General features: G+C 50.2%; 1 protein-coding gene across 1 annotated transcript in view; it reads right to left on the reverse strand.

Moving 5' to 3' along the window:
• Nucleotides 1-26,141, reverse strand: part of LOC142484858 (membrane-spanning 4-domains subfamily A member 15-like) — a 96,784-nt gene that overhangs the window by 60,220 nt on the left and 10,423 nt on the right. Inside the window, exon 2 of the mRNA XM_075584090.1 lies at nt 6,996-7,158. Within this exon, the coding sequence (XP_075440205.1) occupies nt 6,996-7,148 (153 nt within the window). The 5' untranslated portion in view covers nt 7,149-7,158. The remainder of the gene's footprint in view (nt 1-6,995; nt 7,159-26,141) is intronic.

Here is a 26,141-nt window from a genome sequence, read left to right on the forward strand (position 1 = left end):
GCCATACAGGTAGGGCTGGAGTTTCTTTAGTGCCCATACGATGGCCAGGCACTCGTTCTCAATGGTGGCATAAGCCACCCCCAGAGGCAACAGCTTGCAGCTCAGGTAGATGATTGGGTGCTCTCCCCCATCCTCGTCTACCTGGCTGAGTACAGCACTGACACCATAGTCCGAGGCATCGGTCTGCACCACGAACCACTTGCTGTTATCAGGGGCTGCCAGGATGGGAGGACTAGCCAGGGACGCCTTCAGAGCCTGGAATGCCTCCTCACAAGCGGGAGACCAGGTAACCAGAACCGAGAGTTTCTTGTGGGTCAGGTCAGTCAGGGGTTTGGCCAGAGCGCTGTACTGGGGGGGACAAACTTCCTATAGTAGCCAGCAGTGTCTAAAAAGCCATAACCTGCTTCTTTATTCGGGGCACTGGCCACTCGAGAATTGCCCCTACCTTAGTCGGCTCCGGTAGCTTGAGATGCCCCCCGCCTACTCTATGCCTGAGGTACAGTACCTCTGCTATCCCGACTAGACATTTAGATGGTTTGAGTGTCAGCCCGGCTTTGCTATCCGTTTCAGCACCGCTGCTACATGCACTATGGGGGCTATGCACTAAGCTCTGAGCTTTCGCGCTGGCCTGGAAAAAATTAGCACGTCCGATAAAAAATGAAGCCGGCGGCGCGATTCACTAAGGCCCGCAGCCCATTTTTTATCGGACGTGCCCAAAACTGGCTTATCGTGCGTGCAATGTATTTCCCCCCTGCTATCGCACTTAAAGTTCCCGTACGCTAGCTGATTGAAAAAAAAGCCGCTTGTAACATTTGCATGGAGATTTAGCATCTCCATTCAAGGCTGTTACAGGCGATCGTACAATAAATAAATACATTTTAATTATAGTGTACATGAGCAGGGGGTCTCCCGAGCTGAACCGCATTGGTTTCAGGTCCGAGGACCCCCTACTTCAGGAGATACAGGCCCCGTTATGGGGTGCCGGTATCCCCTGTAGAATTTCAATGTCCCGGTCACGTGACGCGGACGCTTGAAAGTGCAGGGGATACTGGCACCCCATAACGGGGCCTGTAACTCCTGAAGTAGGGGGTCCTCGGACCTGAAACCAACGCGGGTCAGCTCCGGAGACCCCCTGCACATCTACACTATAATTAAAATGTACATTTAAAAAAGAATTAACAAACATCAATACACGACCCCCCTCCCCCCCTCCGCCCTAACACATACAGTACAATAATGTGCAAAATAACTATTATCCAGATATGGATAATAGATTATTTGCCCATTATTAAACACTGCATTAGCATACCTAAATAAAGTCAATAAAAACAGTAGCCAGGTAATCCAATCAATACAAGCAATAGCAACATCAACAATGAATTAATTAAACCATTAACCAATGAAACCAATTAATTCCTAAACCAACTCAAAATGAATAGTAACACTAACTAATCAAACCAATTAATTACAACAACATTAATGAATGTAACATTAAAAGACAAAGAAATACATACAAACAATCTCTGAAAGAACCATAAAACGCATTAGCCAACATAATACAACATTAACTACAAACGAACACCAATCGCAAACATTTTATTACATTAAGCAGGAAAAATACAAACAATGACATCCACATAAGAAACTGACATTAAAAACACCAACAGCAATACCAAGCCAGAAATGCCCCCCAAATATTGTCATAATAATGTATTAATCTGTACCCTAAAGTGGTACAGATTAATATATTATCAGTCAATGTGCCTCCCCCAAAAAATCAAAAATCACATCCAATGAAAACACCTGTAAAAAGAGACATTTACAAAGATTCTATATATTACTTACCATTAGAAGCGGTGGCCCTCCGACTCCCGGGGTAACAGGAAGCTCACGTACCTTGAAGGCCTCAAAAAGCATCCGATGCCATCCGCCATGATGATCCGGCTCAGGTACCCAAATCTTCTTTTTTCTTTCTTTAATCACCTTCTTCTATCTTCATCTGTCACCATTTCTTCATCTTCTTTATCTTCTTTCTTCACCTGTCAATCCAAAATACCCCATGTTAAATCCCAGCCGATGCTGTCTCGTCGGCTTCTTGGGCTCAAATGAGGCGTCACGGCCTTAAATATGGCTTGTGACGTCACATTTAGCCTCAAAATGGTTAACAGCCACCTGATTGGCTGTTCAAACCATGTTCCGACTTAAATTTTTTTTTGTTGACATGACGTCACTTAAAGGGAATGATGCCAGCCAATCAGAATGGCTGTGCTTCATTTGCCTTTAAGATGACGTCATGAAGCCAGCGTCACATGGTATTTCAGCCAATCAGATTTTGGGAACCAATTCCACACTCTGATTGGCTGAAATACCATGTGACGCCGGCCATCTTGAATTTCGTGACGTCAACTTAAAGGCAAATGAAGCACAGCCATTCTGATTGGCTGGCATCATTCCCTTTAAAGCTGCAGTTCAGTCATTTTTTTTTTTTTACATTTATTTTTTTACTTCAATAGTTTCATGTGGGCAATCTCTAATTAGCGGCCTAGGAGGTCGGGCAGAGCAGGGCTCACTGGGTCCTCCATCGGTGGGCTACAGATAGCTATCACCGATGCCACACTCTGGAAGTACTCCTTCAACATGTTTATGTGATATGTTCTATGTCTCCCTGTCTCCTGATCTAATTGTACAACATAGTTGCACTCGTTCATCCGCCGGAAAAATGTATACAGGCCAGCCCAGGCAGCCATGAGTTTGTTCTGCCGAGTGGGCTTCAGAACAAGCACTTGCTGCCCAGGGATGAACTCTCTATTCCGGGCATTCTGATCATTTCAAGTCTTCTGCTTGGTCTGAGCATCCCTGAGGTTAGCCTGTGCTAACCCCATGAGTCGGTCTATCCGGTCTCCTGAGAGTTAGTATATACTGTAGCACAGAAGCATCAGTAGTAGTAGTCTCCCCTTCCCACCCCTCATGGAACAGGTCAAGCGGTCCACTGACCCTGCGACCGTATAGAAGCTCAATGGTGAAAACCCAGTAGATTCTTGCGGTACCTCATGGTAGGCAAACAGCAAGTGCTGCAGATGAATCTCCCAGTCTTTCCCTTCAGCCTCTATATAGGTTCGCAGCATCTGCTTCAGGGTACCATTAAACCTCTCACATAATCCGTTTGTCTGGGGGTGGTAGGGGCAGTGCGGAGGGTTGTCACCCCGCACACCTCCCAGAGACAGTGGCGCAATTCAGACATGAATTGGCATCCCCTGATCGGTTAAAATCTCACTAGGGGAAACCTACCCTATAGAAAATCCCTATCAGAGCCACTGCACCTTCTTAGCTTCGATCGAGGACAGTGCCACAGCCCCAGGGTATCGGTCGCAAAATCGACCATCGTGAGGAGGTAGTGCTTCCGTCCAGCTAGGGACCCATAAGGGGTCCCACTATGTCTACCGCTACCCTCTGGAAAGGTTCACCTATCACCGGTAGTGGTCTCAGGGGGACTCTCACACGGTCACCCGCCTTGCCTACCGCGCTGGCAGGCATCACATGAGCGACAAAAATCTGCACAGCCCGTGATGCCCCGGCCAGTAGAAATGCTGCAATAGCCAGGCTCTGGTGCGGGTGACCTCCTGATGTCTCTCTAGTTGTATGGAGTGGGCTGCCTGCAACAACTGCTGCCTATACTCCCCGGGGTACCACTAACTGTCTCCTACCTTCCATACCCTATCTGGCGCGCCTTGAGCTTGCTCTCTGTACAAGAGCCCATGTACCAGAGATACCAATCCGACCCACCCTCAGAGGCAGACTTGGATGTCTGAAGTCTCATGCCCTCTATGCTGGGATCAGCCCCCCGCCACCTGCTTCTTGGAACCGTGTACCCTGCTCTGGCCACTCAGCCTCAGTCACTAGTCAGGGGATAGGGAAACAGGGACAATGGTAGGGAGGTCAGGACACAGTACAGACTCTGTCTGGCTTACCTGGTCGGCCTCCGCAGGAATCAAGTGCTCCAACTGCAGGGGGACGGTGATCTCCTCAATTGGCAGGGGTACCAAGGCTCCCCTGCCTGGGCAAGTGCCCGACTTTGGCTCCTTGTGACTGCGGCCACAGTAGCAACTTCACTGGAAAAAGAGCAGATTAGGTGTCCTAGGTCGTACCGAGTAGCACCTCAGTATCCAACCCAGGCAAAACACCCCACCATCCCTCACGCCTCGGCCAGCACCCAGTTCAAGAAATACTTGGGCAACCTGGATTGAACGGGGTCCCCCGTCTGGCATGGTGACCTGCATTCCTGGTCCAGGGAGCATATCCTCTGGGCGAACCATATCAGGACGCACCAGGGTAACTGTAGCACCGGAGTCGATCAGGCCGGCTGCCTGGTGAGCTCCGATGGGTCACTGGTCGCAAATGCTTCCTCCGGACATCATTGGCTTGCAGTCCGATGTCTGCAACTGGGGTCCCGTCTGTCTCTGCTGCTGTGCCGCCTGTAGGGACCGCCACCTGGGTCCCGCTGCTGGACCTGTTGGATGGCTGCCTGCTGCTCCACAGTTGGTGCCAGTCCATGGGGTTGAGTAGTTTTACTGCTGGAGGGCATTGCCCCGGAGGGGGATAACTGGAATGCCGCAGGTCGGGGCACTGAGGCTTCATGTGCCCGGTCTGGTTACAATGGTAGCACTGCGTCTCATGCGCAAAGCCTGTAGGCTTGGGCTGCAGTCTCCCCAATGGGATGCTTGGACCTCCAAGTTGGGAGAGCGTTAGAAGTGGCTGCGAGCTTACCTGCCCGAGTGGCAGGCGCTGCAGTCGGTGGTGCCACTCGCGTCCTATGCTGAGGTCGGGTGGTCACAAAATCTTGTAAGCGTATTTGTAGTCGGTAAGAAGGCAGGGGTCAGGGCTGGCGGCAGTGGTGCAAAGTCCAGGCAACAGGCAAAGGTCAGGGCAGGCGGAAGGCAGCGAGGTCGGGCTCACGGTCCGGGTCAACAACAGTGATTCCAAATAGGTGAAAGGGTAATGTGTGACTGCAGACTGCCAGTATCCAAAATGGCCACATTGAGCAGAAAGGGCAGGAGAGCCAAAAAACCTGGACCGTTGTGAAAAAACCGCACGGACCAGCAGAATCCTACAGTTACTTGGGGGACACCTCAGGTTGTTACTTAGGGGCGACACCTCAGATTGTTACTTGGGGGACACCTCAGATTGTTACTTGGGGGACACCTCAGCTTGTGGGTGCTTTAGGGACAGGCCCCTCAGATAGGGACTTTGCCCCATTAGTTTATCATGTTAAGGACACAGCAGCGATGCGCACAATACTTGCGGCCTGTGGTCTGGGACTAGACACCACCGTAAGATATTAGAGACGCTCCTCACGGTGGGACACTCCCAGTCAGAGTCCACTCCACGCAGAGGCGGACCGCCGTCGCGGACGAACGACCACGTGAGACAGACTGATCTTCTCAACGGCTGACGGGACCCGGGGCTGGAGCTCCCGGCAGGTATCCAACTCATCAATTGCACCAACAAATCACACACGTTATGTGGGTAGCACTACTGCACACTTTGGGGTTGGGTTGTGGCTTCTGTGGACACCGGGTGTTTAGGTTGCCCAGGGTACCTCAGTAATTTGGGTAGAAACTTCACCAGATTGTGGACAAGAAGGGACGGCCTTTCCGAGGTCCGTATAATATGTGTTATGGTGTTATCTATGTTCAGTAAACCTGTTATTATATACTCATGTATGTGTTTCATTGTAATTGGGTCTTGTGACAATGTTATCCAGCGCTGCTAGGATCCCTCACATGCGGAGGCGCTGTGACCAGAGCAAATCAGGTACACCTCCAGGAAAACCGCGCCACATGTAGTTCACCTCTAGACAGGGGAAAGGCCAAGCTACACATATAATTCCTCCTATTAACCCCATATAACTGCTCCCGATAACTCCCCCCCTATTACCCCATTATACCCCCCTCCCTATAAACTCCTCCTATTACTCCTATAAACCCCCTCCCAATAACTCCTCTATTACCCTATATAACCTCTCCCTATAACTCCTCCTATTACCCCATATAACCCCTCCCTATAACTCCTCCTATTACCCCATATAACCCCTCCCTATAACTCCTCCTATTACCCTATATAACCTCTCCCTATAACTCCTCCTATTACCCATATAACCTCTCCCTATAACTCCTCCTATTACCCCCATATAACCCCCTCCCTATAACTCCTCATTTACCCCATATAACCTCTCCCTATAACTCCTCCTATTACCCTGTATAACCCTCTCTAAGCTCTTCCTATTACCCCATATAACCTCTCCCTATAGCTCTTCCTATTACCCCCATATAACCTCTCCCTATAGCTCTTCCTATTACCCCATATAAGCGCTCCCTATAACTCCTCCTATTACCCCATATAAGCGCTCCCTATGACTCCTCCAATTACCCCATATAAGCGCTCCCTATAATTCTCCCTATTACCCCCATATAACCCCTCCCTATAAATCCTCCTATTACCCATATAAGCGCTCCCTATAACTCCTCCTATTACCCCATATAGCGCTCCCTATAACTCCTCCTATTACCCCATATAAGCGCTCCCTATTACGCTCCTTTTTCCTCTCTCCTTGGGTTTGTCCCCTATTATTTTTCTCTGTTGGACTTTTATGTTCTCCTATCTTTATCCTGATTAATGATTTTGTAATAAACATGAGAACTATGGAAAGTATAAAAAAAATCTCTTTATCTGCTTGTTAATGAAAAACGGATTGTTTTGCCAAATACCAACATCTGAAATACAATGATTGCCTCCTTCCTATTTCCTTCTCGATATCAGAGGACGGCCATCTTGGATTTGTGATGTAATGTAACTCATCATCTGGCTTCTGTTTCTCCTGCATCAGCACCAACCTGTCCAATCCCTTCCCCCTCCGTGTACTGACTCTTCCTGTCCCTCCCCTACTATGTCTCCTGGTTTCCAGTTATTAATGTTCCCAATTCAGGGTCAAAACTCACCCCCAGAGCTTTCATTTGCCCCTTCTGTAACGCTTGGTAAAATGCAGATGTTTGTGCCGCAGTGGGAGTCGCCATCGGGTGGGGCGGCACGGCCATGTTCCCCTGTGGGTACAGGATGTAGGGACCGCTGACTGCATTCCCTGGGAAAGCCATTACAGGATCTCTGTGGAAAGGAGAGAACCAGGACTGACTTACCAAGGAACTTACTGGGGGGAGCGAGAGAACCAGTACCTGAACTTTCTGGGGGAAGGTGGGTAGGGGGGGGAGAGAACCAGTAAGTGAACTTACTTGGGGGGGGGGGGAGGTGGGGAGAGGACAGGTAAAAGAATTTACAGTGGGGGAAGAGAGAGAGAGAAAACCAGGTACAGGGGGGGAGGGGGGGAAGAGAGAGGGGAGCCAGTAACTGAATTTAATGGGGGAAGAAAGAAAACCGACTGAGGGGGGGGGGGGGAGAGAGAAAACAAGTTACAGAACTTACTGGGGGGAGAAAGAGGATCGGTTACAGAAATTACTGGGGGGAGAGAGAGGACCAGTTACAGAAATTACTGGGGAGAGAGAGGGGACCAGTTACAGAAATTACTGGGGGGAGAGAGGACTAGTTACAGAAATTACTGGGGGGAGAGAAAGGACCAGTTACAGAAATTACTGGGGGGAGAGAGGACCAGTTACAGAAATTACTGGGGGGAGAGAGGACCAGTTACAGAAATTACTGGGGAGAGAGAGGACCAGTTACAGAGATTACTGGGGGGAGAGAGGACCAGTTACAGAAATTACTGGGGGGAGAGAGAGGACAAGTTACAGAACTTACTGGGGGGAGAGAGAGGAGCAGTTACAGAAATTAATGGGGGGGAGAGGACCAGTTACAGAAATTACTGGGGGGAGAGAGGAGCAGTTACAGAAATTACTGAGGGAGAGAGAGGACCAGTTACAGAAATTACTGGGGGAGAGAGAGGACCAGTTACAGAAATTACTGGGGGGGGGGAGAGAGGAGCAGTTACAGAAATTACTGGGGGAGAGAGAGGACCAGTTACAGAAATTACTGGGGGGAGAGAGGAGCAGTTACAGAAATTACTGGGGGGAGAGAGGAGCAGTTACAGAGATTACTGGGGGGAGAGAGGACCAGTTACAGAGATTACTGGGGGGAGAGAGGACCAGTTACAGAAATTACTGGGGGGAGAGAGGACCAATTACAGAGATTACTGGGGAGAGAAAGAGACCAGTTACAGAAATTACTGGGGGAGAGAGAGACCAGTTACAGAAATTACTGGGGGGAGAGAGAGGACCATTTACAGAAATTACTGGGGGGAGAGAGGACCAGTTACAGAACTTACTGGGGGGAGAGGACCAGTTACAGAAATTACTGGGGGGAGAGAGGTAAGTTTACAGAAATTACTGGGGGGAGAGAGGGGACCAGTTACAGAAATTACTGGGGGGAGAGAGAGGACCAGTTACAGAGATTACTGGGGGGAGAGGACCAGTTACAGAAATTACTGGGGGGGAGAGAGAGGGACCCAGTTACAGAAATTACTGGGGGGGAGAGAGGAGCAGTTACAGAACTTACTGGGGGGAGAGAGGAGCAGTTACAGAAATTACTGGGGGGAGAGAGGAGCAGTTACAGAAATTACTGGGGAGAGAGAGAGGACCAGTTACAGAAATTACTGGGGGGGGGGAGAGAGGACCAGTTACAGAATTACTGGGGGGGGGGGGGGGAGAGAGGACCAGTTACAGAAATTACTGGGGGGGGGGGGGGAGAGGACCAGTTACAGAGATTACTGGGGGGAGAGAGGGGATCAGTTACAGAAATTACTGGGGGGAGAGAGGACCAGTTACAGAAAATATTGGGGGGGGGGGAGAGGACCAGTTACAGAAATTACTGGGGGGGGAGAGGACCAGTTACAGAGATTACTGGGGGGAGAGAGGGGATCAGTTACAGAAATTACTGGGGGGAGAGAGGACCAGTTACAGAAAATACTGGGGGGGAGAGGACCAGTTACAGAAATTACTGGGGGGGGAGAGAGGAGCAGTTACAGAGATTACTGGGGGGAGAGAGGAGCAGTTACCGAAATACTGGGGAGAGAGAGAGGACCAGTTACAGAAATTACTGGGGGGAGAGAGGACCAGTTACAGAAATTACTGGGGGGAGAGAGGACCAGTTACAGAAATTACTGGGGGGAGAGAGGAGCAGTTACAGAAATTACTGGGGGGAGAGAGAGGACCAGTTACAGAAATTACTGGGGGGGGGGGGGGGAGAGGACCAGTTACAGAAATTACTGGGGAGAGAGAGGACCAGTTACAGAAATTACTGGGGGGGGGGGGGAGAGAGGACCAGTTACAGAAATTACTGGGGGGGGGGAGGGAGAGGACCAGTTACAGAAATTACTGGGGGGGGGGGAGAGGACCAGTTACAGAGATTACTGGGGGGAGAGAGGGAGACCAGTTACAGAAATTACTGGGGGGAAGAGAGGACCAGTTACAGAAATTACTGGGGGGGAGAGAGGAGCAGTTACAGAAATTACTGGGGGAGAGAGGAGCAGTTACAGAAATTACTGGGGAGAGAGAGGAGCCGTTACAGAAATTACCGGGGGGAGAGAGGACCAGTTACAGAAATTACTGGGGGGAGAGAGGACCAGTTACAGAAATTACTGGGGAGAGAGGAGCAGTTACAGAAATTACTGGGGGGAGAGAGAGGACCAGTTACAGAAATTACTGGGGGGAGAGAGGGGATCAGTTACAGAAATTACTGGGGGGAGAGAGGACCAGTTACAGAAAATACTGGGGGGGGGGGGGGGAGAGAGGACCAGTTACAGAAATTACTGGGGGGGGGGGGGGGAGAGGACCAGTTACAGAGATTACTGGGGGGAGAGAGGGGACCAGTTACAGAAATTACTGGGGGGAGAGAGGACCAGTTACAGAAATTACTGGGGGGAGAGGACCAGTTACAGAAATTACTGGGGGGGGAGAGAGAAGCAGTTACAGAAATTACTGGGGGGAGAGAGGACCAGTTACAGAAATTACTGGGGGGAGAGAGGAGCAGTTACAGAAATTACTGGGGAGAGAGAGGACCAGTTACAGAAATTACTGGGGGAGAGAGGACCAGTTACAGAACTTACTGGGGGGAGAGAGAGGACCAGTTACAGAAATTACTGGGGGGGAGAGGACCAGTTACAGAAATTACTGGGGGGGGGAGAGAGGAGCAGTTACAGAAATTACTGGGGGCGAGAGAGGACCAGTTACAGAAATTACTGGGGGGAGAGAGGAGCAGTTACAGAAATTACTGGGGAGAGAGAGGACCAGTTACAGAAATTACTGGGGGGAGAGAGGACCAGTTACAGAACTTACTGGGGGGAGAGAGAGGACCAGTTACAGAAATTACTGGGGGGAGGGGGGGAGAGAGGACCAGTTACAGAAATTACTGGGGGAGAGAGAGGACCAGTTACAGAAATTACTGAGGGGAGAGAGGACCAGTTACCGAAATTACTGGGGGGAGAGAGGACCAGTTACAGAAATTACTGCGGGGAAGAGAGGACCAGTTACATAAATTACTGGGGAGAGAGAGAGGAGCAGTTACAGAAATTACTGGGGGAGAGAGGACCAGTTACAGAACTTACTGGGGAGAGAGAGGACCAGTTACAGAGATTACTGGGGGAGGGGGAGAGAGAGGACCAGTTACAGAAATTACTGGGTGAAAGAAATCCAGTCAGTGATATTATTATATCGTAATATGGGGGCTATGCACTAAGCTCCGAGCTTTCGCGCCGGCCTGAAAAAAATTAGCACATCCGATACAAAATGAAGCCGGCGGCGCAATTCACTAAGGCCCTCAGCCCATTTTTATCGGATGTGCCCAAAACTGGCTTATCCTGCGTGCAATGTATTTCCCCTGCTAGCGTTCTTAACCTTTCCGTACGCTAGCTGATAGAAAAAAAAGCCGCTTGTACATTTGCATGGAGATTTGTCATCTCCATGACAGAAATTTACTGAGGGGAGAGAGGACCAGTTACAGAAATTACTGGGGGGGAGAGAGGACCAGTTACAGAAATTACTGGGGGGGGGGGGGGGGGGAGAGGACCAGTTACAGAGATTACTGGGGGAGAGAGGGGATCAGTTACAGAAATTACTGGGGGGAGAGAGGACCAGTTACAGAAAAATATTGGGGGGGGGGGGGAGAGGACCAGTTACAGAAATTACTGGGGGGGGGGGGGGGAGAGGACCAGTTACAGAGATTACTGGGGGGAGAGAGGGGATCAGTTACAGAAATTACTGGGGGGAGAGAGGACCAGTTACAGAAAATACTGGGGGGGAGAGGACCAGTTACAGAAATTACTGGGGGGGGGAGAGAGGAGCAGTTACAGAGATTACTGGGGGGAGAGAGGAGCAGTTACCGAAATTACTGGGGAGAGAGAGGACCAGTTACAGAAATTACTGGGGGGGGGGGGAGAGAGGACCAGTTACAGAAATTACTGGGGGGGGGGAGAGAGGACCAGTTACAGAAATTACTGGGGGGGGGGGAGAGGACCAGTTACAGAGATTACTGGGGGGAGAGAGGGGACCAGTTACAGAAATTACTGGGGGGAGAGAGGACCAGTTACAGAAATTACTGGGGGGGAGAGAAGAGCAATTACAGAAATTACTGGGGGGAGAGAGGAGCAGTTACAGAAATTACTGGGGAGAGAGAGGAGCCGTTACAGAAATTACTGGGGGGAGAGAGGACCAGTTACAGAAATTACTGGGGGGAGAGAGGACCAGTTACAGAAATTACTGGGGAGAGAGGAGCAGTTACAGAAATTACTGGGGGGGGGGGGGAGAGGACCAGTTACAGAGAGTACTGGGGGGAGAGAGGGGACCAGTTACAGAAATTACTGGGGGGAGAGAGGACCAGTTACAGAAATTACTGGGGGGGGAGAGAGGAGCAGTTACAGAAATTACTGGGGGAGAGAGGAGCAGTTACAGAAATTACTGGGGGAGAGAGAGGAGCCGTTACAGAAATTACCGGGGGGAGAGAGGACCAGTTACAGAAATTTACTGGGGGGAGAGGGGACCAGTTACAGAAATTACTGGGGGAGAGAGGAGCAGTTACAGAAATTACTTGGGGGGAGAGAGAGGACCAGTTACAGAAATTACTGGGGGGAGAGAGGGGATCAGTTACAGAAATTACTGGGGGAGAGAGGACCAGTTACAGAAATACTGGGGGGGGGGGGGAGAGAGGACCAGTACAGAAATTACTGGGGGGGGGGGGAGAGGACCAGTTACAGAGATTACTGGGGGGAGAGAGGGGACCAGTTACAGAAATTACTGGGGGGAGAGAGGACCAGTTACAGAAATTACTGGGGGGGAGAGGACCAGTTACAGAAATTACTGGGGGGAGAGAGGACCAGTTACAGAAATTCTGGGGGGAGAGAGGAGCAGTTACAGAAATTACTGGGGAGAGAGAGGACCAGTTACAGAAATTACTGGGGGGAGAGAGGACCAGTTACAGAACTTACTGGGGGGAGAGAGAGGACCAGTTACAGAAATTACTGGGGGGAGGGGGGGGAGAGAGGACCAGTTACAGAAATTACTGGGGGAGAGAGAGGACCAGTTACAGAAATTACTGAGGGGAGAGAGGACCAGTTACAGAAATTACTGGGGGGAGAGAGGACCAGTTACAGAAATTACTGCGGGGAAGAGAGGGACCAGTTACATAAATTACTGGGGAGAGAGAGAGGAGCAGTTACAGAAATTACTGGGGGGAGAGAGGACCAGTTACAGAAATTACTGCGGGGAAGAGAGGACCAGTTACATAAATTACTGGGGAGAGAGAGAGGGAGCAGTTACAGAAATTACTGGGGGGAGAGAGGACCAGTTACAGAACTTACTGGGGGAGAGAGGAGCAGTTACAGAACTTACTGGGGGGAGAGAGAGAGGAGCAGTTACAGAAATTACTGGGGGGGAGAGAGTACCAGTTACAGATCTTACTGGGGGGAGAGAGAGGACCAGTTACAGAACTTACTGGGGAGAGAGAGGACCAGTTACAGAGATTACTGGGGGAGGGGGAGAGAGAGGACCAGTTACAGAAATTACTGGGTGAAAGAAATCCAGTCAGTGATATTATTATATCGTAATATGGGGGCTATGCACTAAGCTCCGAGCTTTCGCGCCGGCCTGAAAAAAATTAGCACATCCGATACAAAATGAAGCCGGCGGCGCGATTCACTAAGGCCCTCAGCCCATTTTTATCGGATGTGCCCAAAACTGGCTTATCCTGCGTGCAATGTATTTCCCCCTGCTAGCGTTCTTAACCTTTCCGTACGCTAGCTGATAGAAAAAAAAGCCGCTTGTAACATTTGCATGGAGATTTGTCATCTCCATGACAGAAATTACTGAGGGAGAGAGAGGACCAGTTACAGAAATTACTGGGGGGAGAGAGGACCAGTTACAGAAATTACTGGGGGGGGGGGGGGGAGAGGACCAGTTACAGAGATACTGGGGGGAGAGAGGGGATCAGTTACAGAAATTACTGGGGGGAGAGAGGACCAGTTACAGAAAATATTGGGGGGGGGGGAGAGACCAGTTACAGAAATTACTGGGGGGGGGGGGGGGGGGGAGAGGACCAGTTACAGAGATTACTGGGGGGAGAGAGGGGATCAGTTACAGAAATTACTGGGGGGAGAGAGGACCAGTTACAGAAAATACTGGGGGGGAGAGGACCAGTTACAGAAATTACTGGGGGGGGGGAGAGGAGCAGTTACAGAGATTACTGGGGGGAGAGAGGAGCAGTTACCGAAATTACTGGGGAGAGAGAGAGGACCAGTTACAGAAATTACTGGGGGGAGAGAGGACCAGTTAGAGAAATTACTGGGGGGAGAGAGGACCAGTTACAGAAATACTGGGGGGAGAGAGGAGCAGTTACAGAAATTACTGGGGGAGAGAGAGGACCAGTTACAGAAATTACTGGGGGGGGGGGGGGGAGAGGACCAGTTACAGAAATTACTGGGAGAGAGAGGACCAGTTACAGAAATTACTGGGGGGGGGGGGAGAGAGGACCAGTTACAGAAATTACTGGGGGGGGGAGAGAGGACCAGTTACAGAAATATACTGGGGGGGGAGAGAGGACCAGTTACAGAGATTACTGGGGGGAGAGAGGGGACCAGTTACAGAAATTACTGGGGGGAGAGAGGACCAGTTACAGAAATTACTGGGGGGGGAGAGAGGAGCAGTTACAGAAATTACTGGGGGGAGAGAGGAGCAGTTACAGAAATTACTGGGGGAGAGAGAGGAGCCGTTACAGAAATTACTGGGGGGAGAGAGGACCAGTTACAGAAATTACTGGGGGGAGAGAGGACCAGTTACAGAAATTACTGGGGGAGAGAGGAGCAGTTACAGAAATTACTGGGGGGAGAGAGAGGACCAGTTACAGAAATTACTGGGGGGAGAGAGGGGATCAGTTACAGAAATTACTGGGGGGGAGAGGACCAGTTACAGAAATTACTGGGGGGGGAGAGAGGAGCAGTTACAGAAATTACTGGGGGGAGAGAGGACCAGTTACAGAAATTACTGGGGGGAGAGAGGAGCAGTTACCGAAATTACTGGGGGAGAGAGAGAGGACCAGTTACAGAAATTACTGGGGGGAGAGAGGACCAGTTACAGAAATTACTGGGGGGAGAGAGGACCAGTTACAGAAATTACTGGGGGGAGAGAGGAGCAGTTACAGAAATTACTGGGGGGAGAGAGAGGACCAGTTACAGAAATTACTGGGGGGGGGGGGGGGGAGAGGACCAGTTACAGAAATTACTGGGAGAGAGAGGGACCAGTTACAGAAATTACTGGGGGGGGGGGGAGAGAGGACCAGTTACAGAAATTACTGGGGGGGGGGGGGGAGAGGACCAGTTACAGAAATTACTGGGGGGGGGGAGAGGACCAGTTACAGAGATTACTGGGGGGAGAGAGGGGACCAGTTACAGAAATTACTGGGGGGAGAGAGGACCAGTTACAGAAATTACTGGGGGGGAGAGAGGAGCAGTTACAGAAATTACTGGGGGGAGAGAGGAGCAGTTACAGAAATTACTGGGGGAGAGAGAGGAGCCGTTACAGAAATTACCGGGGGGAGAGAGGACCAGTTACAGAAATTACTGGGGGGAGAGAGGACAGTTACAGAAATTACTGGGGGAGAGAGGAGCAGTTACAGAAATTACTGGGGGGAGAGAGAGGACAGTTACAGAAATTACTGGGGGGAGAGAGGGGATCAGTTACAGAAATTACTGGGGGGAGAGAGGACCAGTTACAGAAAATACTGGGGGGGGGGGGGGGAGAGAGGACCAGTTACAGAAATTACTGGGGGGGGTTGGGGAGAGGACCAGTTACAGAGATTACTGGGGGGAGAGAGGGGACCAGTTACAGAAATTACTGGGGGGAGAGAGGACCAGTTACAGAAATTACTGGGGGGGAGAGGACCAGTTACAGAAATTACTGGGGGGGGAGAGAGAAGCAGTTACAGAAATTACTGGGGGGAGAGAGGACCAGTTACAGAAATTACTGGGGGGAGAGAGGAGCAGTTACAGAAATTACTGGGGGGAGAGAGAGGACCAGTTACAGAAATTACTGGGGGGGGGGGGGGGAGAGGACCAGTTACAGAAATTACTGGGGAGAGAGAGGACCAGTTACAGAAATTACTGGGGGGGGGGGGGAGAGAGGACCAGTTACAGAAATTACTGGGGGGGGGAGAGAGGACCAGTTACAGAAATTACTGGGGGGGGGAGAGAGGACCAGTTACAGAGATTACTGGGGGAGAGAGGGGACCAGTTACAGAAATTACTGGGGGGAGAGAGGACCAGTTACAGAAATTACTGGGGGGGAGAGAGGAGCAGTTACAGAAATTACTGGGGGGAGAGAGGAGCAGTTACAGAAATTACTGGGGGAGAGAGAGGAAGCCGTTACAGAAATTACTGGGGGAGAGAGGACCAGTTACAGAAATTACTGGGGGGAGAGAGGACCAGTTACAGAAATTACTGGGGGAGAGAGGAGCAGTTACAGAAATTACTGGGGGAGAGAGAGGACCAGTTACAGAAATTACTGGGGGGGAGAGAGGGGGATCAGTTACAGAAATTACTGGGGGGAGAGAGGACCAGTTACAGAAAATACTGGGGGGGGGTGGGGAGAGAGGACCAGTTACAGAAATTACTGGGGGGGGGGGGGGAGAGGACCAGTTACAGAGATTACTGGGGGAGAGAGAGGGACCAGTTACAGAAATTACTGGGGGGGAGAGGACCAGTTACAGAAATTACTGGGGGGGGGAGAGAGGAGCAGTTACAGAAATTACTGGGGGAGAGAGGACCAGTTACAGAAATTACTGGGGGGAGAGAGGAGCAGTTACAGAAATTACTGGGGAGAGAGAGGACCAGTTACAGAAATTACTGGGGGGAGAGAGGACCAGTTACAGAACTTACTGGGGGGAGAGAGAGGACCAGTTACAGAAATTACTGGGGGGAGGGGGGGGAGAGAGGACCAGTTACAGAAATTACTGGGGGAGAGAGAGGACCAGTTACAGAAATTACTGGGGGGAGAGAGGACCAGTTACAGAAATTACTGCGGGGAAGAGAGGACCAGTTACATAAATTACTGGGGAGAGAGAGAGGAGCAGTTACAGAAATTACTGGGGGGAGAGAGGACCAGTTACAGAAATTACTGCGGGGAAGAGAGGACCAGTTACATAAATTACTGGGGAGAGAGAGAGGAGCAGTTACAGAAATTACTGGGGGGAGAGAGGACCAGTTACAGAACTTACTGGGGGAGAGAGGAGCAGTTACAGAACTTACTGGGGGGAGAGAGAGAGGACCAGTTACAGATCTTACTGGGGGGAGAGAGAGGACCAGTTACAGAACTTACTGGGGAGAGAGAGGACCAGTTACAGAGATTACTGGGGGAGGGGGAGAGAGAGGACCAGTTACAGAAATTACTGGGTGAAAGAAATCCAGTCAGTGATATTATTATATCGTAATATGGGGGCTATGCACTAAGCTCCGAGCTATCGCGCCGGCCTGAAAAAAATTAGCACATCCGATACAAAATGAAGCCGGCGGCGCAATTCACTAAGGCCCTCAGCCCATTTTTATCGGATGTGCCCAAAACTGGCTTATCGTGCGTGCAATGTATTTTCCCCCTGCTAGCGTTCTTAACCTTTCCGTACGCTAGCTGATAGAAAAAAAAGCCGCTTGTAACATTTGCATGGAGATTTGTCATCTCCTTGCAAGGCTGTTACAGGCGATTGTACAATAAATAAATACATTTTAATTATAGTGTAGATGTGCAGGGGGTCTCCGGAGCTGAACCGCATTGGTTTCAGGTCCAAGGACCCCCTACTTCAGGAGATACAGGCCCTGTTATGGGGTGACGGTATCCCCTGCAGAATTTCAATGTCCCGGTCACGTGACGCGGACGCTTGAAAGTGCAGGGGATAGATTCAGTTACATTGGGATGGTATTTTAGTTATATTGATTGTGCCGCTGTGCTGAGTTCTCTGTAGAGAAGCTGTGGGGGACATTTGAGTGACTATAGAGAACTGTGGTTAGAGCTGATGCAACCGTAAGAGCCTTTGGCATCTGGTTAGATCTATCCAGAAGAAATGCCATACTAGGTTATTCTCTGTATGGAGGGTGGGCAGTTCCTTATTAGATATGACATCAGTTTGAAACCGAAGGACCTTACCTGGTAGGAGAAATAGATAGCAAGATTAAGGGATATTATCTGGATAAATATCTAGCAGGGGGTAGCTAGGAAGAGTATTACACCAGGAGGATGTGAGAGGGTTAACACCGAGATGAAGGAGCAAAGCTTTAACACCATGATACTAAGATTCCATGGATTCCACTCAGGAACAGAATATTATGCAGCCATCTCTGAGGATATACTAACTTTTGAGGTCATCATTTCTACCCCCTTTGTATCTAAAGCCCTCTCCCGCCTTAAACCTTTCTCTCTTACTGCCCCACACCTCTGGAATGCCCTTCCCCTCAGTACCCGACTAGCACCCTCTCTATCCACCTTTAAGACCCACCTTAAGACACACTTGCTTAAAGAAGCATATGAATAGCACTGTGAACATTCTGAACACATGATACATAAAGCTTGGCCCCCTGCAGACGCACTTACCAGAACTCCCTCCTACTGTCTCTGTACGTTCTCCCTACCTACCAATTAGACTGTAAGCTCCTTGGGGCAGGGACTCCTCTTCCTTAATGTTACTTTTATGTCTAAAGCACTTATTCCCATGATCTGTTATTTATATTATCTGTTATTTATTTGATTACCACATGTACTACTACTGTGAAGCGCTATGTACACTAATGGCGCTATATAAATAAAGACATACAATACAATACAATACATCACCACTTTGTATTATTTTTATATGTGAGTATTTATCAGAGAGAGAGAGAGAGAGAGAGAGAGAGAGAGAGAGAGAGAGAGAGAGAGAGAGAGAGAGAGAGAGAGAGAGAGAGAGAGAGAGAGAGAGAGAGAGAGAGAGAGAGAGAGAGAGAGAGAGAGAGAGAGAGAGAGAAATATAAATATAAATAAAGAAAAAGAACTTGCTGGTGGAGAGAGGACCAGTAACAGAACTTTTTTGGGGTGTGGCCAGAGAGAGAAAAAAAGCCAGTAACAGAACTTCCTAACACTTTCCTGTTCTAAGGTTCAATATTAGCGTTCCCCCTTATCAGTGGGGGAGGGAGGGTGTACGTGGCTGATTGATTAGAGTTGGCAGGTAATAGGGCTGTAAGAGGAAGGAGCTTGGTTTGTGCTATTTCTCTAATGAGAAAAGACAGGGTCATTAAGCTATAAACACAACCTATGAACACACAACATGCAATGTGTGTACAGATAACAATGTACAGTATGGGGAGGGGAGGAGGGAGGGAAAGCTTGGGCAGACATTGGGCGGAACGGGGAAGGAAGGAGGGAAGCCAACATCACCAGGGGGAGAGTATTGGGGTCTATGGGAAGCGGAAAGATGGAGCTCGGAATGCCAGTAACGCTTAGGATTCCTTACAACATTCTCTGAACGTCTTCACGACCAACCCACCAGGGAGACATTCAGTGAACGCCATGCTATTAATGTTCATTTTCTAGGGCACCAATTTCTTCAAAGTGCAGGTCTCCTCTGGGACAGAGATACTGGGACATAGATACACAGTGCAGGTCTCCTCTGGGACAGAGACACACAGTGCAGGTCTCCTCTGGGACCGGGATACACAGTGCAGGTCTCCTCTGGGACAGAGATACACAGTGCAGGTCTCCTCTGGGACAGAGATACACAGTGCAGGTCTCCTCTGGGACAGAGATACACAGTGCAGGTCTCCTCTGGGACAGAGATACACAGTGCAGGTCTCCTCTGGGACAGAGACACACAGTGCCGGTCTCCTCTGGGACCGGGATACACAGTGCAGGTCTCCTCTGGGACAGAGATACACAGTGCAGGTCTCCTCTGGGACAGAGATACACAGTGCAGGTCTCCTCTGGGACAGAGACACACAGGGCAGGTCTCCTCTGGGACAGAGACACACAGTGCAGGTCTCCTCTGGGACCGGGATACACAGTGCAGGTCTCCTCTGGGACAGAGATACACAGTGCAGGTCTCCTCTGGGACAGAGATACACAGTGCAGGTCTCCTCTGGGACAGAGATACACAGTGCAGGTCTCCTCTGGGACAGAGATACACAGTGCAGGTCTCCTCTGGGACAGAGACACACAGTGCAGGTCTCCTCTGGGACAGAGATACACAGTGCAGGTCTCCTCTGGGACAGAGACACAGTGCAGGTCTCCTCTGGGACAGAGACACACAGTGCTGGTCTCCTCTGGGACAGAGACACACAGTGCAGGTCTCCTCTGGGACAAAGACACACAGTGCAGGTCTCCTCTGGGACAGAGATACACAGTGCAGGTCTCCTCTGGGACAGAGATACACAGTGCAGGTCTCCTCTGGGACAGAGATACACAGTGCAGGTCTCCTCTGGGACAGAGACACACAGTGCAGGTCTCCTCTGGGACACAGATACACAGGGCAGGTCTCCTCTGGGACAGAGACACACAGTGCAGGTCTCCTCTGGGACAGAGACACACAGTGCAGGTCTCCTCTGGGACAGAGACACACAGTGCAGGTCTCCTCTGGGACAGAGATACACAGTGCAGGTCTCCTCTGGGACAGAGACACACAGTGCAGGTCTCCTCTGGGACAGAGATACACAGTGCAGGTCTCCTCTGGGACAGAGATACACAGCGCAGGTCTCCTCTGGGACAGAGATACACAGTGCAGGTCTCCTCTGGGACAGAGATACACAGTGCAGGTCTCCTCTGGGACAGAGATACACAGTGCAGGTCTCCTCTGGGACAGAGATACACAGTGCAGGTCTCCTCTGGGACAGAGATACAAAGTGCAGGTCTCCTCTTGGACAGAGATACACAGTGCAGGTCTCCTCTGGGACAGAGATAAACAGTGCAGGTCTCCTCTGGGACAGAGATCCAAAGTGCAGGTCTCCTCTAGGACAGAGATACACAGTGCAGGTCTCCTCTAGGACAGAGATACACAGTGCAGGTCTCCTCTAGGACAGAGACACACAGTGCAGGTCTCCTCTAGGACAGAGATACACAGTGCAGGTCTCCTCTAGGACAGAGACACACAGTGCAGGTCTCCTCTGGGACAGGTACACAGTGCAGGTCTCCTCTGGGACAGAGACATACAGTGCAGGTCTCCTCTGGGACAGAGATACACAGCGCAGGTCTCCTCTGGGACAGAGATACACAGTGCAGGTCTCCTCTGGGACAGAGACACACAGTGCAGGTCTCCTCTGGGACAGAGATACACAGTGCAGGTCTCCTCTGGGACAGAGATACACAGTGCAGGTCTCCTCTGGGACAGAGATACACAGTGCAGGTCTCCTCTGGGACAGAGATACACAGGGCAGGTCTCATCTGGGACAGAGACACACAGTGCAGGTCTCCTCTGGGACAGAGATACACAGTGCAGGTCTCCTCTGGGACAGAGATACACAGTGCAGGTCTCCTCTGGGACAGAGACACACAGTGCAGGTCTCCTCTGGGACAGAGATACAAAATGCAGGTCTCCTCTGGGACAGAGATACACAGTGCAGGTCTCCTCTGGGACAGAGATACACAGGGCAGGTCTCATCTGGGACAGAGACACACAGTGCAGGTCTCCTCTGGGACAGAGATACACAGTGCAGGTCTCCTCTGGGACAGAGATACACAGTGCAGGTCTCCTCTGGGACAGTGACACACAGTGCAGGTCTCCTCTGGGACAGAGATACACAGTGCTACACGTACAGAAAACCCGCACTGCTAATATTAACCTGTGAGGTGCTGACTGGATGGAGACGTGATAGTATCGATTAGAGAAAAAGAACCCAGTCTTGTAGCACTCGTACACAACAATTGTATAGTGATAATTTTAAAATACTTTATTGATAACTATGAATAAAAAATAGGGTGTTAAAATGTAATTAAATACTGTGTAGAACAGCACGTGACTGTATCCTTTGGTAACCCACCCTTATATAGGTGGGTAGATATGGTATGATCCCTGATTGGTACTAGAGATCAGATGTTATAAATTTTAGCGACCTAAAATATAGGAGAGGAGCCAAGGAAAACCCACCGAGAAAAGACTGTCTCTATTAGAGTGCATCTAAGCGTGGAATGCGCTCTAGAGGGATACACTCATAATAATGTGGCATATGCTGCGCTAAGTGAGACCTATAGGTATCTCCCCCCCCCCCCAGATAGAGATTTCTCTGATTTCAGTGTAAATTCACCCCATGATATGAGCTACATCTCTATAAGGGATATATATTGCCTATTCTCTGAGGTGCAGGCTATTAGGCAAGCAGTGATTACTGTTGTAAAGTGTAGAGCTAGAGCAGCTATAGGAGATCACCTAAACACCTAGGAGATAATATAAGCCCAGATAGGTACTCCTACAGTGTTATGGGTAGGTTATTGGTGATGTCTGCTTTTCTGCTGTTATTGATGCAGTGCCCCTTACTGTTATAGCACAGTGTAAATTGACTGACAGAAATCTCTATCTGGGGGGGGGAGATACCTATAGGTCTCACTTAGCGCAGCATATGCCACATTATTATGAGTGTATCCCTCTAGAGCGCATTCCACGCTTAGATGCACTCTAATAGAGACAGTCTTTTCTCGGTGGGTTTTCCTTGGCTCCTCTCCTATATTTTAGGTCGCTATAATTTATAACATCTGATCTCTAGTAACAATCAGGGATCATACCATATCTACCCACCTATATAAGGGTGGGTTACCAAAGGATACAGTCACGTGCTGTTCTACACAGTATTTAATTACGTTTTAACACCCTATTTTTTATTCATAGTTATCAATAAAGTATTTTAAAATTATCACTATACAATTGTTGTGTACGAGTGCTACAAGACTGGGTTCTTTTTCTCTAATCGATACTACAGAGATACACAGTGCAGGTCTCCTCTGGGACAGAGATACACAGTGCAGGTCTCCTCTAATACAGAGATACACAGCGCAGGTCTCCTCTGGGACAGAGATACACAGCGCAGGTCTCCTCTGGGACAGAGATACACAGTGCAGGTCTCCTCTGGGACAGAGATACACAGTGCAGGTCTCCTCTCGGACAGAGACACACAGTGCAGGTCTCCTCTGGGACAGAGATACACAGTGCAGGTCTCCTCTGGGACAGAGATACACAGGGCAGGTCTCCTCTGGGACAGAGATACACAGTGCAGGTCTCCTCTGGGACAGAGATACGCAGTGCAGGTCTCCTCTGGGACAGAGACACAAAGTGCAGGTCTCCTCTGGGACAGAGATACACAGTGCAGGTCTCCTCTGGGACAGAGATACACAGTGCAGGTCTCCTCTGGGACAGAGATACACAGTGCAGGTCTCCTCTAATACAGAGATACACAGCGCAGGTCTCCTCTGGGACAGAGATACACAGTGCAGGTCTCCTCTGGGACAGAGATACACAGTGCAGGTCTCCTCTGGGACAGAGATACACAGTGCAGGTCTCCTCTGGGACAGAGATACACAGGGCAGGTCTCCTCTGGGACAGAGATACACAGGGCAGGTCTCCTCTGGGACAGAGATACACAGTGCAGGTCTCCTCTGGGACAGAGATACACAGTGCAGGTCTCCTCTGGGACAGAGATACACAGTGCAGGTCTCCTCTGGGACAGAGATACACAGTGCAGGTCTCCTCTGGGACGAGGAATACAGAAGGCAGGTCTCCTCTGGGACAGAGATACACAGGGCAGGTCTCCTCTGGGACAGAGATACACAGTGCAGGTCTCCTCTGGGACAGAGATACACAGTGCAGGTCTCCTCTGGGACAGAGATACACATTGCAGGTCTCCTCTGGGACAGAGATACACAGTGCAGGTCTCCTCTGGGACAGAGATACACAGCGCAGGTCTCCTCTGGGACAGAGATACACAGCGCAGGTCTCCTCTGGGACAGAGATACACAGTGCAGGTCTCCTCTAATACAGAGATACACAGCGCAGGTCTCCTCTGGGACAGAGATACACAGTGCAGGTCTCCTCTGGGACAGAGACACACAGTGCAGGTCTCCTCTGGGACAGAGATACACAGTGCAGGTCTCCTCTGGGACAGAGATACACAGTGCAGGTCTCCTCTGGGACAGAGACACACAGTGCAGGTCTCCTCTGGGACAGAGACACAGTGCAGGTCTCCTCTGGGACAGAGATACACAGGGCAGGTCTCCTCTGGGACAGAGATACACAGTGCAGGTCTCCTCTGGGACAGAGATACACAGTGCAGGTCTCCTCTGGGACAGAGATACACAGTGCAGGTCTCCTCTGGGACAGAGATACACAGTGCAGGTCTCCTCTGGGACAGAGATACACAGTGCAGGTCTCCTCTGGGACAGAGATACGCAGTGCAGGTCTCCTCTGGGACAGAGACGCACACTGCAGGTCTCCTCTGGGACAGAGACACACAGTGCAGGTCTCCTCTGGGACAGAGACGCACACTGCAGGTCTCCTCTGGGACAGAGACACACAGTGCAGGTCTCCTCTGGGACAGAGACACACAGTGCAGGTCTCCTCTGGGACAGAGACACACAGTGCAGGTCTCCTCTGGGACAGAGACACACAGTGCAGGTCTCCTCTGGGACAGAGACACACAGTGCAGGTCTCCTCTGGGACAGAGACGCACAGTGCAGGTCTCCTCTGGGACAGAGATACACAGTGCAGGTCTCCTCTGGGACACAGATACACAGTGCAGGTCTCCTCTGGGACAGAGACGCACAGTGCAGGTCTCCTCTGGGACAGAGATACACAGGGCAGGTCTCCTCTGGGACAGAGATACACAGTGCAGGTCTCCTCTGGGACAGAGATACACAGTGCAGGTCTCCTCTGGGACAGAGGTACACCGTGCAGGTCTCCTCTGGGACAGAGGTACACAGTGCAGGTCTCCTCTGGGACAGAGATACACAGTGCAGGTCTCCTCTGGGACAGAGATACACAGTGCAGTTCTCCTCTGGGACAGAGACACACAGTGCAGGTCTCCTCTGGGACAGAGATACAAAGTGCAGGTCAATGAGAGGACAGATAACCCTGGGGCAATGAGAGGACAGATAACCCCGGGGGCAATGAGAGGACATATAACCCTGGGGCAATGAGGGGACAGATAACCCCGGGGGCAATGAGAGGACCTATAACCCCGGGGCAATGAGAGGCCCAATAAACCCGGGGCAATAAGAGGACCTATAGCCCCGGGGCAATGAGAGGTCAGAAAACCCCGGGGCAATGAGAGGTCCAATAAACCCGGGGCAATAAGAGGACCTATAACACCGGGCAATGAGAGGTCAGAAAACCCCGGGGCAATGAGAGGACAGATAACCCCGGGGCAATGAGTTACCTAAGGCTGTGCTTATAGTCAAGGCGACGGGACTATAATGTATTGTATCTGCCGCTTGCACTTCTTGTAGGAGTGACGTGGCGGCACGATGGCTTGGTCGCGATCGCTGGAAGTCAGTTCTATTTGATTTTTTCAGCGACCGCAGCGTGACGTCAGCGTCGCCAGGACTATAAGCGCGGCCTCAATAGTGGATAGCAGCACCACAATTTGTCTATGTGAGGTGGATACTAGGAGAACTGCGCATTGTGCCTGAAATATTATAAATCAACAACTGCTCGGCAGAGAACAGTGGGGCTGAGAATCCTGAAGTAACACCGGGAGTCGGGTAAGGAAAGGACTCACCAAATCGTGTGCTTATTAGGGTAAGAAAGGACTCACCAAATCGTGTGCTTATTTAGGGTAAGAAAGAACCTCACCAAATCGTGTGCTTATTTAGGGTAAGAAAGAACCTCGCCAAATCGTGTGCTTTTTTAGGGTAAGAAAGAACCTCACCAAATCGTGTGCTTATTTAGGGTAAGAAAGGACCTCACCAAATCGTGTGCTTATTAGGGTAAGAAAGGACTCACCAAATCGTGTGCTTATTTAGGGTAAGAAAGGACTCACCAAATCGTGTGCTTATTTAGGGTAAGAAAGGACCTCACCAAATCGTGTGCTTATTTAGGGTAAGAAAGAACCTCACCAAATCGTGTGCTTATTTAGGGTAAGAAAGAACCTCACCAAATCGTGTGCTTATTTAGGGTAAGAAAGAACCTCACCAAATCGTGTGCTGCTTTAGGGTAAGAAAGGACTCACCAAATTGTGTGCTTATTTAGGGTAAGAAAGAACTCACCAAATCGTGTGCTTATTTAGGGTAAGAAAGAACCTCACCAAATCGTGTGCTTATTTAGGGTAAGAAAGAACCTCACCAAATCGTGTGCTGCTTTAGGGTAAGAAAGGACTCACCAAATTGTGTGCTTATTTAGGGTAAGAAAGAACCTCACCAAATCGTGTGCTTATTTAGGGTAAGAAAGGACCTCACCAAATCGTGTGCTTATTAGGGTAAGAAAGGACTCACCAAATCGTGTGCTTATTTAGGGTAAGAAAGGACTCACCAAATCGTGTGCTTATTTAGGGTAAGAAAGGACCTCACCAAATCGTGTGCTTATTTAGGGTAAGAAAGGACTCACCAAATCGTGTGCTTATTTAGGGTAAGATAGGACTCACCAAATCGTGTGCTTATTTAGTGTAAGAA

This window comes from Ascaphus truei, unplaced genomic scaffold (genome assembly GCF_040206685.1).
Source record: "Ascaphus truei isolate aAscTru1 unplaced genomic scaffold, aAscTru1.hap1 HAP1_SCAFFOLD_444, whole genome shotgun sequence".
Classification (NCBI taxonomy): domain Eukaryota; kingdom Metazoa; phylum Chordata; class Amphibia; order Anura; family Ascaphidae; genus Ascaphus; species Ascaphus truei.